This window comes from Rhineura floridana, chromosome 4, assembly GCF_030035675.1.
Source record: "Rhineura floridana isolate rRhiFlo1 chromosome 4, rRhiFlo1.hap2, whole genome shotgun sequence".
NCBI classification, from domain to species: domain Eukaryota; kingdom Metazoa; phylum Chordata; class Lepidosauria; order Squamata; family Rhineuridae; genus Rhineura; species Rhineura floridana.
The window spans coordinates 10,080,814-10,097,648 of NC_084483.1; the positions used below are offsets into that span (position 1 = coordinate 10,080,814).

Below are 16,835 nucleotides of genomic sequence, written 5' to 3' on the forward strand. Positions count from 1 at the left end.
CCACTGATTGCTCATGCACAGAATGCAACTTGATATTTCAACCAGAGAAGAGTGGCACTCAGGTTTAAAGTACATTAAAGCATTAGGAGCAAGACAGATTTGTATCTCAAATCAGGTAACTCAATGACATCCCTTGTTTGTTGGTCGTGAATGCAAAAGCTGCTTTATGTTCATGTAGTAGTTGTGATAATTGAAGATTAAAGAAATTCATATGAAGGCTGCACCTCCAAGAGGTCATGAAGTTTAGGAAAGTCACCTCTAGGAGGGTCAAAAAGGCAACACTTCTAGGAGAGCGGTATCAGAGAAATTCAAAAGATCACCTCTACGAAAAGGTGCCCACAAATAAAGCCAGGCAAAACACCTCCAGGAGACTACAGTATCAAAAAGCTGTGTGATTTTTAAGTGAGAACTCCCATAAAAAAGATTAATCTACTAGAGCAGTGGTTCCCAATCTGGGGGCCGGGACCCCCAGGGGGGGCGCAAAGTAATCCAGAGGGGGCCGTGAACAGTAAAGAAATGAATAATTTATTAATTTTTTAAAAGTCTGCACTCCCTCGACACTGTCTGTTTTCCACTGCGCTGCAGATGACACCTCCCCCTTGCTCCAAACGAGAGGGGAGGCCTTTTCTGAAGCTCCAGAGCATCTTTCAGGCGCACTAAGGGCAGGCATCTGCCTATAAAACACGTGGGCTGAGGGTGGAGCTACCAGGAAGAAGAGGGGATTACTATCACTGATCCCCGTCTCCTTGCACTGCCGCTACTGGCAACGCCCTTGCTTAGAATGAGAGGAGAGGGCTTCTTGTGAAGCAAAAAGAAGCAAGTCTGCAAAGAAAGGCTGCTTTCCCCCTTCCTTCCTGGCTGCCAGCCTGCCTACCTGGGGGGAGGGGGGGTCACAATTTTTTTCCAGCTTATAAAGGGGGTCCCGTGCTCATAAAGGTTGGGAACCACTGCGCTAGAGTTTACCCAAGTTGTTTCCTCTGTTTTATAGCACACAATGTCTATACTTTGTTACAATATTGTTGGTAATTTACATTGTTTCTATTGTGATACATTTCTGGATAGCAGCTAATGTATCTCGCTTCATTAGTTTTGCAACAGAATCTTCAATTTAACATTGTGACTCTTGCAATTTATTGTGCCTCTAAATGTCTTCTGACCTACCCATACTGGCAAAACAGCTACTGTGATAAATTCAGTATTAAGGCTATTCCTCTAATCTACAATGTATCTCAGGTGTATATGCTTGGTTTAAGGACTTATTTGTGGTATTTGCTTGTCACAGTAAACAATAGTTAAAGGTTTACTGTGAATGTGCAAACTGCTCCCAAACAGACATAATGCTAAGCTCCCGCTCAGGGAGGAGCAAAGTGGGAGGCATCTAAGGCATTCATAAATCCTTAACTATGGTTGACTGGGATGTGCAAACTGAGCTGTTATGGAGGGACAAGTAAAAGCCCAAGCAGATAATTCAGTAACGTGCCAAGAATCCAGCTGATTAACTCTTGAATGCCTTTCCCCCCCGGCACACAGCATGACTGACCATAAGGACAGAGTAATTTTGCCTATGGTGCAGTGAAACTATAGCGGACCTTCCATTATGTACATTTTAACTAAAATGAACAAGTAATTCATATGTTAGTCACCAATGACTGGTCCTTTAATTTACCACTAATTAGTCACATAGCCACTTCATAATGGAATTAGGAGTGTTCTATGAACTACAAAGAAAGCTCTGACCTGTACAACTGTTTTTTATACTGAACTTTATTGGAAAAGGTATAAAAACAGAAGTCCATAAAAAATTTAAAAAGCACAATTATACCACAAAGCTCCCACTATGACAAATAATGCCTGAACTGCGGGCTGAATGCACACTCTTTGCAGAAAGAGCCTGGGGCAGGATGCACAATAATTATTAGAAGAACTCAACGATAGATTTGCATTTGAATGCTGAGGGAAACATGCAACATTTACAGCACCGGCTTGCACAAGAGTCCTGCAGCAAAGTACATCAGTTATCTGTAATCAAACATTCTTACTGTCTCAAGAAGTAGTATTAAGTGTTCTTTGTGATGCACTTTCCATTACACCCCAAGTTTTTTTTGTGTCGCCTTCTACAAGCTCCCACAGAAGCTCTCACAAGAGTACTGGGAAGTACTCTGGAAATGCCGGGGTGGCCTTAACTCATTTCTCCCTGCTACATACCCCTAACATGCACACCGTTAAAAGTAACCTGGAACTCAGCAAATTCAGAACAAATCTACCAATGTGTTCAGTTTAAAATAAGGAGCCAAAACCTGCTTAAATTAGAAAAGAATGCTACTGCATATTACTTTTTAAAAATCATTTTCTACAGTTGTCTTAGTGTTCTAAGCAGCAACTAGCATTCTCCACTTTACTGATTATTTCAACTTACCAAGCTTACTCTATCCACCCAAAGCATTATGTACTCTAATAAAAGTACACGTTCCGTTCTACTTCCAAGTTGAGAAAGCTCACCTTTCTTCCAAGAGAATGACACGATCCATCTATGTGAAGGATTAATGGTACTGTAAATTCATCTTTGGTTATAGAATGTATTTAAAGCAGGATCTATTATTTAAAAAGTCAGTTAGAGAAATGCCAGAGAATTCTAAACAGCACTTTCTAACTAAAATTAACATGTTCGCAGATTTAAAGATGTATTAACATGCTTCATATATCTGTTTACCTCCTTTTACTCTAACTTTATCAAAAATTAAGTAAATGATTTTTAACATAATCCATAGAATATTGGAAAAAATCTGATTGTAGCAATGAAATTGAGAATAAACCCTTTGTCTAAATGCTCTCCATTGCTTTGAATTCACTGAGTGCTTGCACTGGGTTAACATGCTTTTTCTGGGAGGCTCGCTTGATTTTGGTCTGCGTTTCATCTTGTTTCTCTCGCTTGACGAGTGGTTTCTTCTCTGGAGCCTTCATTTTCCAGGACACTGCTGGCAGGTTCAAAGAAGCCATCCCTTGAGACTTCTGGTACTTTGTGGATGCCACATAGGAAGCCTTCACCGTTTGTACCACAGCATTCATCAGGTTCTTTGCAGCTTGAATCAGTGACATAGCACTATCCACCTAAAACCAGGTCAGCAAGAAAGTCTCGTTAGATTCAGACAGTGCCTGTTATACAGCATGTTAGGCAAGTACGGGAAAATGGAAGAGGTTTTGAGTAATCATTTATCGTGACTCTTAACATATTTACATACGCCCTGGGCCTGCTGGGACGAAGGGTGGGATATAAATCAAACAACAACAACAACAAAATTTCAAGATGCACATCAGACTCCTTTAGCATAGAGGCTTCCTGCTGAAATGGAGTGTACCTTAGGGATTCTAGGCTGGGAGTGGGAGGAGGGAAGATATACTCTGCAAGGCTATTCTGAAACAGATTTTTAGCAATAGATCAGATCTATTAGATAGATAATCCTGGAATACAAACCAGGAAGGTAATGGAATAGAAGCCTAGATACTTACTGTAGAACTACTGGAGAAAAGAAGAGAAAGAAGAAAAGCACTGGCCAGGATTCAAACAGCTTCTTCAGGTGCACTCAAGAGCTTATTTATTTTATTTATTTATTATTTGATTTATATCCTACCCTTCCTCCCAGCAGGAGCCCAGGGCAGCAAACAAAAGCACTAAAAACAGTTTAAAACATAAAAGCAGACTTTGGAATACATTAAAACAAAACATCTTTAAAAACATTTTTAAAAAAAGCTTTGAAGACATCTTAAGAAAAGGTTAAAAAACATTGTTTTTTTAAAAAAGGTTTAAAAACATATTAAAAAGCAATTCCAACACAGACGCAGATTTGCAGACAAGAGCTTGGGGTGTTTTTTTTCAAAGGCAAAGCATCAAATATGAATCCTGTGTCAAGTTAAACTACTTCTGAATATCCCCTTACTTTCTAAAAGGGTTTGTTATCTAGCATTGGTCCAGAGCCCCTGAATGTGTGGAACTCAACCACTGCATGCAGCCATTCAAGATTCTCGAGTCATCCAGCAGCTGGATCCGCAATCATTAAATACAGATTCTCATATCTTTCAAAACAGAAGCAAGCCTTCAAAGATTAAAGCTTGCCCTCATTGCTCTTAAAATGGGATGACTTAAAGCAATACTTTTTAAAGGCTTCAAACTATGTTGAATAAACTTCCCTATTTTGGCTATTGCCTGAATATGCTTAACCAATTCTTGCTTACTGGGTGACTACCTTGTGTTTCCATAAGGAGGTAAACAAAGGAACAGAAACGAATGCACATATGCTTTAAAAAATATATTAACACTCGTACAAGCCCTAGCACTGCAGATATCATCTTGGACTGCCCAGTGGGCCTTCATGGGCTCACTTTAAAACCTGGAGAAATTCTCTTACCAGCAATACTGGGCAGAAATACTTAATGTTCCAATGGTGATAGAAGAAAATGTAGTTAAAAGAGCCCATACTTGAAAGCTCTTAGGTTTAGCCAATACTAAGTGGAAAAGTAGTTAAGGAAGAATTTCCAAAGGGACAGTAGTGTCAGTCTATTGCAGCAAAAACAAAGTCTTATGGCACTTCAAAAGGCTAACAGATTTATTATGACAAACTGTTGTGGACTAGAAGAGTTTTCTAGGACACACTAATGGAGGCTGTGGAAGAAGAGCACCGGCAGAACATTTAGAACTTGGAAACATGAGCAGGATGGTAATCAAGCAATCCAGGCATCAGAGATGCTGTGTGTTATGGGTTATGTAGAAGCTGGCAGGGTGCGGTGGCAGCATAAGGAAAAGTTGGACGCTTTTATTTTCTATACATGGTATACTTCTAAGTGTTTTCATTCTCTCGAGTTTCCAAGTCATCTTAAAGCTTGTCTGATGTGGCAATTGCTACCTGCTCTGAGCATAAATCCAGTAACTTAGTAGGAACAGAGGAGGACGAGACCTCTTTTCAGTCCACCTCCCTGGAAATTGATTTGTTGACATAAGAGTGAATCTGCAGCTATTGTTCCCCAGGGTCTCTTCTTTCTCTGCTTATAGTACATGGTCTAGAGCAGCCTTTCCCAACCAGTGTGCCTCCAGATGTTGTTGGACCACAATTCCCACCTTTCCTGACCATTGGCAATGCTGGCTGAGGCTGATGGGAGTTGTGGTCCAACAACATCTGGAGGCACACTGGTTGGGAAAGGCTGACCTAGACTATAAAGTTATTCAGTTGCTGACAGCAGCTAACCCTGTATTTTCCAGTCAGGGAATCATATGAGGGTTCCCTGGTCCATTTCTATAAATGAGGATCATGAAAAATGGGATGGGCAATAAGCAAATTAAACCTGCAGAACATTTTTGGAATACAAGAACACACCAAGGATAACAATACAGCTCTTGCATGCCTCAACTTGGTTTGTGATGTCTAATAAGTCATCATGTTTAAATGAACAAATAAAATAAAGAATCTTAAGCACTGTACGTTTTCTAACAGTTTTGTATTGTGTCAAATAAATCTGTGTCCATAACTGATGTAACCACTATGCAGCACTTGCATTTACCATAGTGAAATACTGTTCTCTATTTGCCAGCACTGACATGTATCACATCAGCATCTGTGCAGGATCACATTACTACACTGTCAAAAAGGACACATAAATCCCCAAAAGAAATCTGGTTTTCAGGTATGTTGGCAGAGATTACTAGTCTGTTCAGAATGTTTGAAAGAACATTCGGAATCTGAATTTAAAACAAGGTTCAGTGAGAGGGGAGCTGAAAAAGGATTAATTGCTTATCACATTTTGAGAGCCCTTTAATTGATTTAGGGCTCTTAATGACCTGAAAAGACCTGAGAATTAACAGATCAAGACTGCTCTTTCCTTTCTACAGCATCACATACAGATTAGTTGTTTGCAAAGAGAATCTGGATCCTTTTCTAATCAGATTCTACACATCAGAGGAGCAAAACCATTCCTGTATTCTCTGCATTTAACAAAATGCTTTCTAATCAAGAACTGCGTAAGCAAATTACATGGAATTTCTGACTCCTTTTGCTTATTTTAACTTACTTTTTATTTCCCAAATTCCAAAAAAGGTTTTATTTATACATCACAAACTATCACTTCATGGTAAGGCAACTGCTGTGGCAAATTAGGTCACTGTTGTGAAGGTAAGAACAAACCTTTTGATGATGGGGAGGGGGGCAGGGGAGAAGAGAAACTGAAGGTGGGCTATTTTGGGGGAGCATTGTTTCAGTGGGACATATTTGTGCTGGAAAAGCTTACTCCTTAAAGTGTAAACCCTCAAAGATGTTAGCTTAGTGCTGGGGCAGGTGAATCGCATTGCTGTAGGAGAGCACATGCAGGCTTACATTTGGGTGTTCCTATTTCAGTGTATGTGCACAGACAAACCCAATGAAAACTTTCAAACTGCAACAAAACTGTTCACAGTTTGTAGAGGAGAGCAGGAAGTGGAAAATACTACAGTGCACAAAAATACCGTATATTCCAGTGTATAAGACGACTTTTTAACCCAGGAAAATCTTCTCAAAAGTCGGGGGTCGTCTTATACGCCGGGTGTCTTTTTATAGGGCGGGTGCTGAAACTTCCGAGCCGGACTGGAGATTCTGCGGTCGCCGCATATGGTGGGGGGAGCTCAAAAACGGCCGCAGCCGCATCCCCGCCGTTGCTTCCCTCATGGGGGGCTCCCTTTCCCCTTCGGCTTGGAGCGAGGCGACGCGGAGCTGGAGCCTGGGGATGATGCGAATTCCCCGCCTTTGGAGCTCAGCACTCCGCTGCACTTCTACGGCTCCAGCGTCAACTCCCTCTATGTAAGTGCCTGCGGAGCTATGGGATGGGAAGCAGGCTGAGGGGAGGAGCGGCGAGTGAGTCCAGGCAAAGGCAAGAACATGAGGGGAGGGGGCAGTGGCCTGGGGAAGGACTAAGGCAGGGATCTCCATGGAGTGCTCCGCAGACAGTGCAGGGCTGAAGGACGAAAGGCGGAGTGAGGAGGGGTTGCTGTCACTGCTCTAGAAAATGGGGGCAGAGGGTCTGCTGTCCAGGCTGCTGGCCAAGCCAAACTGGGCGCGGAGTAAAAGGCTCGCTGCCTGTGGAGGATTTAATTCCTAAAAGGGAGAAATGCTGGGTCTTAAGCCTGTTTGGAACTCCAGCCCTTTGAGCTGGGGGAGGAGCTCTTTGATTCCAAATGTGTTGCATGTCATAAGCAGGGGTAGTCTTATACGGCGAGTATATCCCAAACTCTGTATTTTAACTGGAAAAGTTGGGGGTCGTCTTATACGCCCAGTCGTCTTATCTGCCGGAATATACAGTATGTATCCACATATAGCAAAAGTGCATACAAACTCCGGGAATGTTATTTATATAGCACCATCAATGTGTAACATGTTTTACAGGGCAATGTAACCCTGGGGGGAGGGGGCAAGAAGACTGTTCCTACTGCTTGGATGAGCTGACAGCCTACATTTTGAAAATGGTGGTGAAAAAGGGGGACGGTAACAAGGGATGACAATGATGTTAATGTGCACGCACTTGGTGTGTATTTCAGCCAAGGATAAGGACTAAAGGGTTAAAAGCACAGGTTTCTTTCTCTTTCCTGTGAAAGAAAGTGAGAGGGAGTGCTAGCACTGCTTAGGTAATTCCAGGGGGAGCAAACAAAAATAAATGAAAGAGTGTGAGAATTATACATTCAGACTTCAGAAACAAAATGAAGATGTACAAAATTTATTTAGAATCCTATAAATTTTTAACAAAAATGATGTTTGTGTCGATGTAGAAGGAAACCAAGCAGAAGAGTTCAGAAATGTACACACCCCAGACACGACGAGTTCTCCTCCAAGGTTTTGAACTTCTGCCTTCACTTTGCTGCAGATGTTTAGCTGGTGGCAGTATAAAGCAATGCGTTGCAGATACGCTAACAGGTCCTGTTTGCAAGCAGAATCCGGGCACTGAGGACAGAAATAAAAATCACATATCAATTGTGTTCCAGACCACAGTGAACAAACAGGCTACTTTAAACAGTTTAGTTATGCAACTAAGATTTAAGCAGGGCAGGGAGTGAAGTCGGAGTTGAAGAGACTTTCAGAGTAGAGATCATGAGGGAATTTGAAAATTGGGGGGGGGGAGGAAGGTTCCAAGACACTCAAACATGTTTTCTGATTAGTCGCTGAGATACCATGCACATGTTTGCATGAGATGGGCTTAGGCAACACTTGCAGTCCCAAGGACATGAATGTGCCCAATCAGTTATATTTGTATAAACATGCAACATGAATCCATGAATATTTGGGCCAACCCATTATGAAGAAAGTCTACCATTAAAGTATGTTTTTTTGGTGTCAGATGTCCTAGAGAAAGGAAGTTATTTATAAATGGAAGTTCATTTCCATAAAAAAGAAATGAAAAAGGGTTTCTTGATAACATCCAAGTAACTCAAGAGTAAATCCACTGAAATAAATGGACCTAACCTTTGAAAGTTCAGTTAATTTCAGAGTATAATTTAGTTGGATATCATCTTCTGGTAATAAAGTTACTCATCTTGGTGTGCTCAAAAGAAACGTCAAACATTTAAGAAAGGCTAACTAGAGACAGAAGTGTTCCAGAGAGTAGAAAGAGTACCTCAAACATTAAATCTTGCTTAGGCAGCACTGACAAACCAGATAAGTAACGAAGTGGGGAGAAATACTATCCACCCAACAGGTAGATACTTTCTTGCTCCTTGAGAAAGGGACATACTTATGCAAGAGGGAAAAATGGTTGCAACAAATCCAGATTAGGCCAACGTAGATAAATATTAAGTGTGTGGAATAAGGGCAGTTCACACATTTGCCTTCTTTATGTGGAGCAACTACTGTTGCTTACCAATTGGGTCTCCTAAATGTATAGACAGGAGTAGACTTGTTGGTTGTACATATGGGGGCTCTATAGATGACTATGGCATGGAAGTGGCGTAAGTATAGAACAGTAAAGTGTAGACCAGGCCTATACTTCTACTACTAGCAAAGCTCACCCTGCTTCCATTATTTATTTATTATTTGATTTATATCCTGCCCTTCCTCATAAGCAGGAGCCCAGGTTCCATCAAATTGTCTGTGATTCGGCTGAATTCTTAGAGAAGCGGGGAGAACTGCTCATGAATGATCTTCAGTGCAGAGCAAGTGGATTATGAAGATGGCTTGTTTCAAACAAGCCATAGTTAAGATTGACCACTCTGTCTGGTTCAGACAAAATAAGTGGCAATCAGTCAGACCCAAGCAAAAGCTTCCCATTTCCTCACGGTTGTGCCAAGGGAGAAGAGCATGTAAATTGGCTCATCCCTAACACAATAAACCATGGTTTATTATGATACCCCAACTAGCCCATTGCCTCATAAAAGGTTTGGCAAAATTCCTATCATATATACACCGATTTACCCATAAATAGTATTGGTATATGGACATTATACCATGTGCTGATTGATGTCTCTTTTAAAATTGTATCCTACCTTTCCTCCAAAAAAGGTGACAGTATGCACAGTCCCCCCCATATTATCCTCACAACAAATCTGTGAAGAATATTTAAGGCTGGTCCAAAATCATATAGTGAGCTTCATGGCTAAGCAGGGTCCTGAATCTCAAGTCTTCTTAGTCCCAGCCCAGCATTCCAAGCACCATACCAGCTTATTAAACATGAAAGAAAATTCTTTCCACATGGCATAAGTATCACCCATTGCCACCAGATATGGAGATAATTAACAGGGAAAAGGCGTTTTGCTTTTAATTTCAAATAATTAGTCAAGCTACATTAAAGCTCTCTTCACTGCAGAATGTAAAATTGGAAGGGAATGACAGAGATGAAATGTTTAGGTATTATCCTGTATTTTATTCACTTACCGTTTGCACAAGTAAATACTATGAACAATTGTTCACTGAGAGGCCTACTCTGTGTGAGCTATTCACTGCATTCCAGCCTTTCAATATATAATGGCAACACTTGAACTTACACCTGCATGGCATTAATATGCTTAAATTTGTGCTTGTTGCACAAAAGGGTGGATTTTTCTGCTTCAAATAATCTGGCTACAAAGTATGCAAGTCCTCACTTTTGAGTAAACCAAAATATGCACACTATGAACTGGATAAAAAAGGCAGAATGAATTAAAGTAACAACGGGATGGAGTACTGAATGAATTAAGTTCTTAAAATCTGTGAAAATTCAAATACATGGTGAGAAAGTGCTTTATGACCGCAAACAGAAAAAGCTACATTTCTTTCAGTTTTACAACTGAGATAGTTACAAGATCCAAAATGTTGACATCCTGCTGGTGGGGAATAAGACAGGGGCACTGTCAGTAATTCCACTGCATGTCAGAAGCACATATGGTTAAGTGCTCTGTGACTGTTTCCCTTCAGGCTCCTCATCTTCCATGAGGTCAGGCTGTGCCAAGCCAGAGCAATTTGCAGAACTTCACAATGAATGTTTCTCTCACATGTGAAATTGTACAAGTGAAGGTACAAAGCAAGTGTTCAGAGTGTAATTATTCAGCAATAAAAGTTGAAAGATTATAACATAACCTGAATTTACTAATGCTGGGAAAATATAATGAAAAAGTCCTTTCCAAAACTTTTTTGGCAATTTTTGAATACCAAGCTTCACAAAAAATAAGGACAAACTCGATTATCTGGATACAAATAAAAAGCTAAAGTGGAAGAGAACAAGGAATCAAGAGTTTTAGTCAGAAGGCATCATAAAACAAGCTGCCAGTTCCAAGATTCTTGCATTTGTGAACCTAAAACCCAACTTTAAATTTGAGCGAAATTTAAAGAACTGCTATGTATAATTAATTTTAATTGTATTTTATGTATTTTACTGTTTTTGTGATTTTATTGTTTACAATTTTATTAGGGACGTGTTTGATTTTCTTTTTGTAAGCCGCCTTGAGTGCCCTATTACAGGGTAGAAGGGCGGGATAGAAATATTTTAAATAATAAATAAGTAAATAAAACTCCAGGGCAATTGATCTTGACCGGGCACGACTGTGCCCCCACCTCCAGGACTGAGTCAAGCCAAATGCCAACCCTGCAAGGTAGGTACACTGCTACCACCCCATAACCTGGCCACTCACTCTGGACCAAGGGAAAATCCGAAGTGCCAGGAAGCAGAACTGCCAAGGATTCCAAAGGACAAGAGCGAAACTACACTCCTTGTCTTGGATCCTAAAGCAAAAATACCAATTATACGATAGCTTATGGCTAAATGGCCACGGTGCTGGATTCAAAGCCAAAATCCCCCTGCAATGCTCCCACACTGGTAAATAAGAGGTAATCTATTTAAAAAATTGTAAGTGCAAATATATAGCAACAAAGTAATTCCTTAAACCAAATACCCAGAAGGTTAGGAAAAATACAGAGTTCAATTACAGGACGAAAAACAAACATGTCTACTCACAAATTATAGGAAGACAGGCAAAGTAACTTCATGATTCCACATCTCCCCCAGAGATGTATGGCCTGAATAGCATTAGGAAGATGGAACCGACTTCCGGGAAGGGTGACTTCGCTTGTGCCTGCTTTTGGGACGGGCTCCCGCCTCAAAAGAAGCTTATTCAGATATAAATCAGTCAGAACATTTTTTTTTTTGACTGATGAAATTTCTCCCGGGCAGGGAGAAACGTAGAGATCAACCTCAAAGCCTGTTTTTGTTGGGAGGACTGGATTTCATTAATTTATGAGATAAGGTCCAGCCAACAATGCCGGACGGACTTCCTAACAAGCTCTATCTGCTTAAGCGATACGTTTATCTTTTCTTTAAAGAGAGAACGGACTAACAGGCAAGCACCCTTCTTTCTATTATTTTTTTTACTTGGTTTAAATTGTTGCAGCAAAAGGAGATTTGTCAGATTGATCGGCTTTGGACAACTTCTGGGTGAGATATAGCTCTTCTCTGTTATTCACGAAATTAACAGCTTATCTCTGTTTCTGTCGCAAAAAGCTGTCCTGGAAGTGCATTCTAAAGATAATAAACAGAAGAGGGATTTCTATTCCTGATTTCTATTCCGAGGAATATTATATTGTCTGGGACTATTCTCTTTTTGGTCTATTTTATTTTGACGAATCTGCTTCTTCACGACGCCACTAACTGTTTTGATGCTGGGAACTAAATTTATTTTGCATTCTTGAACATAGAGAGATAAGGCAGGTTGCTCTGTTTGTACTGTGATGTCATCAAGCCTGGAATATTAACCCAATTGTTGCTGAAATAAGAAGTGGTTCTTCTTTATTTTTGTTTTGCTTTGTTTTCGTGGTTTTAAAAATGGCAATCAAGAAAGTGGCTGAGAATCTGGAAGTAATTATGTTTCAGAAAATAATGGATGAGATTGAGATAACGAAACAAACCCTGCGACAGGGTAGTAAGGAGCTGAAAATTGAACTGAGCAAAATGACGCAGGAGTTTAAAGAAATAGGGGACCCTGTGAGAGAGGAGAATGAGATCAGAGATGAGAAAAGAAAAAATAAAGGGAAGATACAAGCCCTGGAGATTGGAACAAATGTGGAATTGGAAAAAGATCTGGAGTTCATGGATTTTAGAAATAAAATCTACTGTTTGGAATTTAACGTTATCTCTGAAGAAATTAATGAAGATATTAGAGATAAAGTTATCAATGGCTTGGATAATCTTCTGGACTGGAATGATGTGATGGAGCTTGATATAGAGAAAATCTATGGAATTAACTGCAGTCATGTGACAATGGAAAAACTCTTAAGAGATGAGCCAGTCCATTTTCTAAAAAAGAAGAACACAGATATGAATTTACAACAATGTTTCAGCAACTTATTCAGAATGGATGGCAAGAAAATATTTGGGATAGAGGAAATTCCCATCAGACTCTTATTATATGACTATGGCTACAACAGCAAGATTATTATGGAATACTGATAATGGAAGATTGGACACTGAAATTACTGGACCTAACAGGACTATTGAAGATGGAAGATGGAACTAATAGGGATAATGGAATAATGGCTATTGAAATTATTGGACCTAACAGATTCTGATGAGATGGATTAATCGAAATGTTTATTTGGACTATGATTATGACAATAAGATTATTATAATTATTAACGAGATGGATTAATTGACATGTTTATTTGGAGAAAAATTGATAGATATATTTCTTAAAGAATTGAAACCTCTCTGACTTTTTGTGGAAAGAATAAAGTAATGTTTATGAGATTTGATGATTAATTAAGATAACTACTGGAGGAAAGTGATTTTATAATATGATTTAAGAGACAGGATTGTTATATATTGTAGACCTATAACTGATTTGATATGTGACAAATGGGAAGTCAACATTTTATTTTTTTTTGTTTAATCATTTTTGTTTTGTTTTGTTTTTTGTCTTTGAATGTTTTATGATTTTGTTTTCTATGTTTTATGAAAATTTGAATAAAAATTATTGTAAAAAAAAAAAAAAGGAAGATGGAACCCCAACATCAGGTAATGGCATCAAGCACTGAACCTTGAGCGTTTGCATCAAGCCAAAAATGTGAGCAATAGGCCAAAATCCCAACACTTTTATGAGAAAAAGCCCAGCAACAACCAGTAATTAATCAGCCAATCAGAGGGCTTTCTGATGATGAAGCCTTCTAGAGCTAACAGTTGCGCCTAACAGTTGTGCAATGTCTCCAACCTTCCCAGGCCTGTGGCCTTGAGGTACCAGTCTCAAGCTGATAAGCAGGTATTCTCACTGACTGCTTAATTAACTGGATTCAGCTTTGAGAACTGACAGTCTTGCAACCTGCTAAAGGGCCCTCAATTCAGGCAAGATGTTTCCCTCACAATTCCTCACCATAGAACCTTTTTTATTATCAAACATTAGCAAAACCAGATTTTCTTTACACTAAAGGCTTGTGAAAAATCAGTTCCAACTTACGTGATCAGCAATTGTCCGTCCTAACTTGTCCATTCTTGACCCAGCTTCTGCAATTTTCTTTGCTGCACTAATCACATCAGATGTATTTTTCAGTGGCCCTTTCCCTCTGTAAAAAAAGAGTACAGCATTTGTCTACTAGAATCAAGACCACAAACCAAATACATCTTCGTGCATCAATCCTTTCCGGCTGTACAGGAGTCACTCTAACTAGGTTGCACTAATGTGGATTCAAACACCCTGTAAGAAGACAGCTTCATGAAACTGAAAAAATATATAACAATGGTCTTAAAACAATTTCCCTGCAATGTAATGTATATTTCAGATATAAAAGGATAAAACCTATGTACAGGGTTCGCCATATACTTATGTATAATTCTACATAAAGTCTGGAAACAAAGAACTGTGCAACCAGTTTTGCATATCTAATAAGGTTTTGGGTTTGCACCCCCTTATCACCACAAAGAAACCCATTGTCAGAACAGGAGAGGCTTTTACAGTTTGGTGGTGGTGGCTTGCCTATGTATGTGTCTACATACACATCTGTACCTCTGATGTTCAGAGTAAAAAAGAAATTGGGCATGCCCAAGCCCTTGTGCACTCCTATAGTAGCTCTTTGGAACCATATAACTTGTAATAAAAATAAACCAAAAGTTGGATAATTTCAATGGCCAGATAATTATGTTTTGATAGGACTGATTAAATTACTGCAGAATGCAAAAATCAATCCTCTACTTAATATTTAAATTTCAAGCCATACCGTTTGCAATCAATACTAAAACAAATCACATTTGGCCTAGAGCTTCAGAATACAGACTAAACTTGTTTCAAGCTTCTGCACAATTTCTAAGCAGTTTCCTGGAAGCTGCATGTATACGTCATATAGAATCAATTTAGGCAGCTACATTTAATCTTCAGAAAAAGTGGGATTTCTAAATCATTGTAAATTTATAATTATGTTCAGTAAGGTATGTCCTGGGAAGACCGTTTGTTTATACAGTCACTTATTATTTATACATACAGTTTATGTAGTGCCCTAGTATGGAAGTTATCTGGATAGTTTACCAGAATCAAAGGAAGTTAAAAAACAAAGTTTCAAGAAGATAATAAAAACAAAAATATAATAAAATACAGCCAGTAGAACACAATTACAAAATAAAAAAGACCACTTTAAACAAAGAACAGAGAAGAAGAAACGTTGAAAACGTCAGAGAAATAAAAATTGACAGAGCTAAGGCAGTATGAAACGTCTTTGTAGTTTTAGAGACCTGGGACAATAGAAAGGTCTTTGGCTGGTACTAAAAGGATCACTACTGAAAAGGCCCTCTCTCGTAGCCAGCCACCATTCTTCACGGAGTGGACACTCAGAGAAGGGCCGCAAGACAATGATTTCAAGGTTAGGTAGATATATGCGGGAAGAGGTAATCTTTCATATACTGAGGTATCAAGCCATGAAGGATTTTAAAGGTCAAAACAAGTTCTTGGATTGGGCCTGGAAACATAACTGAGTCAGTGGAGATTACAAGGTACTGGCTTAATATGTTCATAATACCCCGTCCCAGTTCGTATTCTTCCAGCTATATTCTGTACCAACTGAAGTTTCTCACTGTTTTCAAAAGCAGCCCCATGTACCTCACACTGGGCGATATCCAAGAAATTTGCCCCATTAGCGCAAGGATTTCCACCTGCTTAATGAGACTTCCTCTCCTTGTGCCCCCCATTTACTCCAGAGTGTAGGGTGAATCCCAACAACAGATGGGGGCATGCGGGGAGAGGGAGTTCTGTTGTGCAGGCAAAAGTCCCTGCACTAACAGGATGACTTTATTGGATAAAACAAGTATTATCGAGGAGACAACCTTTGGTAACTTACTTATAGGGAATCTCAGCCATGTAAGTTACCGCGAATATAAAGGAACAGCTCTACCAGTTGCTAGATTTTATTGTTGTTCACTGAATATGCGTGTATTGCAATTTTAACGCCTTACTGTTTTAAATTTATTTGTTTAATCTTTGTGGATGTTTGTTATGCAATGGCCTATGGCCAAGCAATAAAGTGATTGACTGACTGACTGGATACAACAAGTAATCCAAATGGCAGATGAACAAGGCACGGATAACTGAAGTAAGGCTCTCTGCCCTGATGAGTCTTACTTGGTAAAAAGTATTCCATGCCACAGGACACTTGCATCTCCAGAGACAAAGTGAGATCAATGAGCAGCCTCACATGACGAAACTGGTCCTTTTTTTTGGGGGGGGGGTGCAATCTCCCCCAGCAGGTTGACCACCACTGACCTGGGCAGACAAACTACCCACTAGCAGAACCTCCACCTTATCTGAATTCAGATTCAGCTTTTGGGCTTCCATGCATTCCGTTAGTATGGCCAGGCATTCATATAGCACCTCCATCATCCAAGTTACATGAACAAGAAGTAGAACTGGGTGTCGTCTGCGTATTGATGACACGGCACACTCCAACCTCCTCAGTGGTTTCATTTAGTGGTTTTACGCTGATGTTTAACACAGAGTTGAGCAGAGACATCCCCAGCACCACCTTCTGGAAGTGGGTGTCCAGGTATGAGTGGAAGCACCAAAGTGAAATGTTATCCACACTCAACCAGGACAGGCTCTCTAGAACATTCCATGGCTGATGTCATCAAAAGCTGCTGAGAGATCCAGGAGAATCAGCTGCATTCCTCCTACCCCTCTTCTAGTAATCACTACCCCACAATCTGACCAAGGCGGTGTCAGTGCCAAAGCCATGTTGAAAATGAAAATGGACAGTTACTGACAAGACGGACTGGAGGAGAGATTAAAAACAATACCAGTCAGAGTAGCATAATATATAAATAGCAGTTAGGAACTAATATAATTTAACAGAACAAGGAATATGAAACAAAATTGCCCCTAAAATGCTTATTTA

The 16,835-nt window shown here is 39.8% G+C and overlaps 1 protein-coding gene across 3 annotated transcripts in view; it reads right to left on the bottom strand.

The window, feature by feature from the left end:
• Nucleotides 1-1,746: 1,746 nt before the first annotated feature.
• CTNNA1 (catenin alpha 1) overlaps nt 1,747-16,835 on the bottom strand; it is a 95,878-nt gene continuing 80,789 nt past the window's right edge. For all 3 annotated transcript variants that reach the window (XM_061622460.1, XM_061622462.1, XM_061622461.1), the window contains 3 exons: nt 13,919-14,024; nt 7,818-7,952; nt 1,747-3,108 (listed from right to left, as the gene is read on the bottom strand). In XM_061622460.1, coding sequence (XP_061478444.1) covers nt 2,821-3,108; nt 7,818-7,952; nt 13,919-14,024 — 529 coding nt within the window. In that variant the 3' untranslated portion in view covers nt 1,747-2,820. The remainder of the gene's footprint in view (nt 3,109-7,817; nt 7,953-13,918; nt 14,025-16,835) is intronic.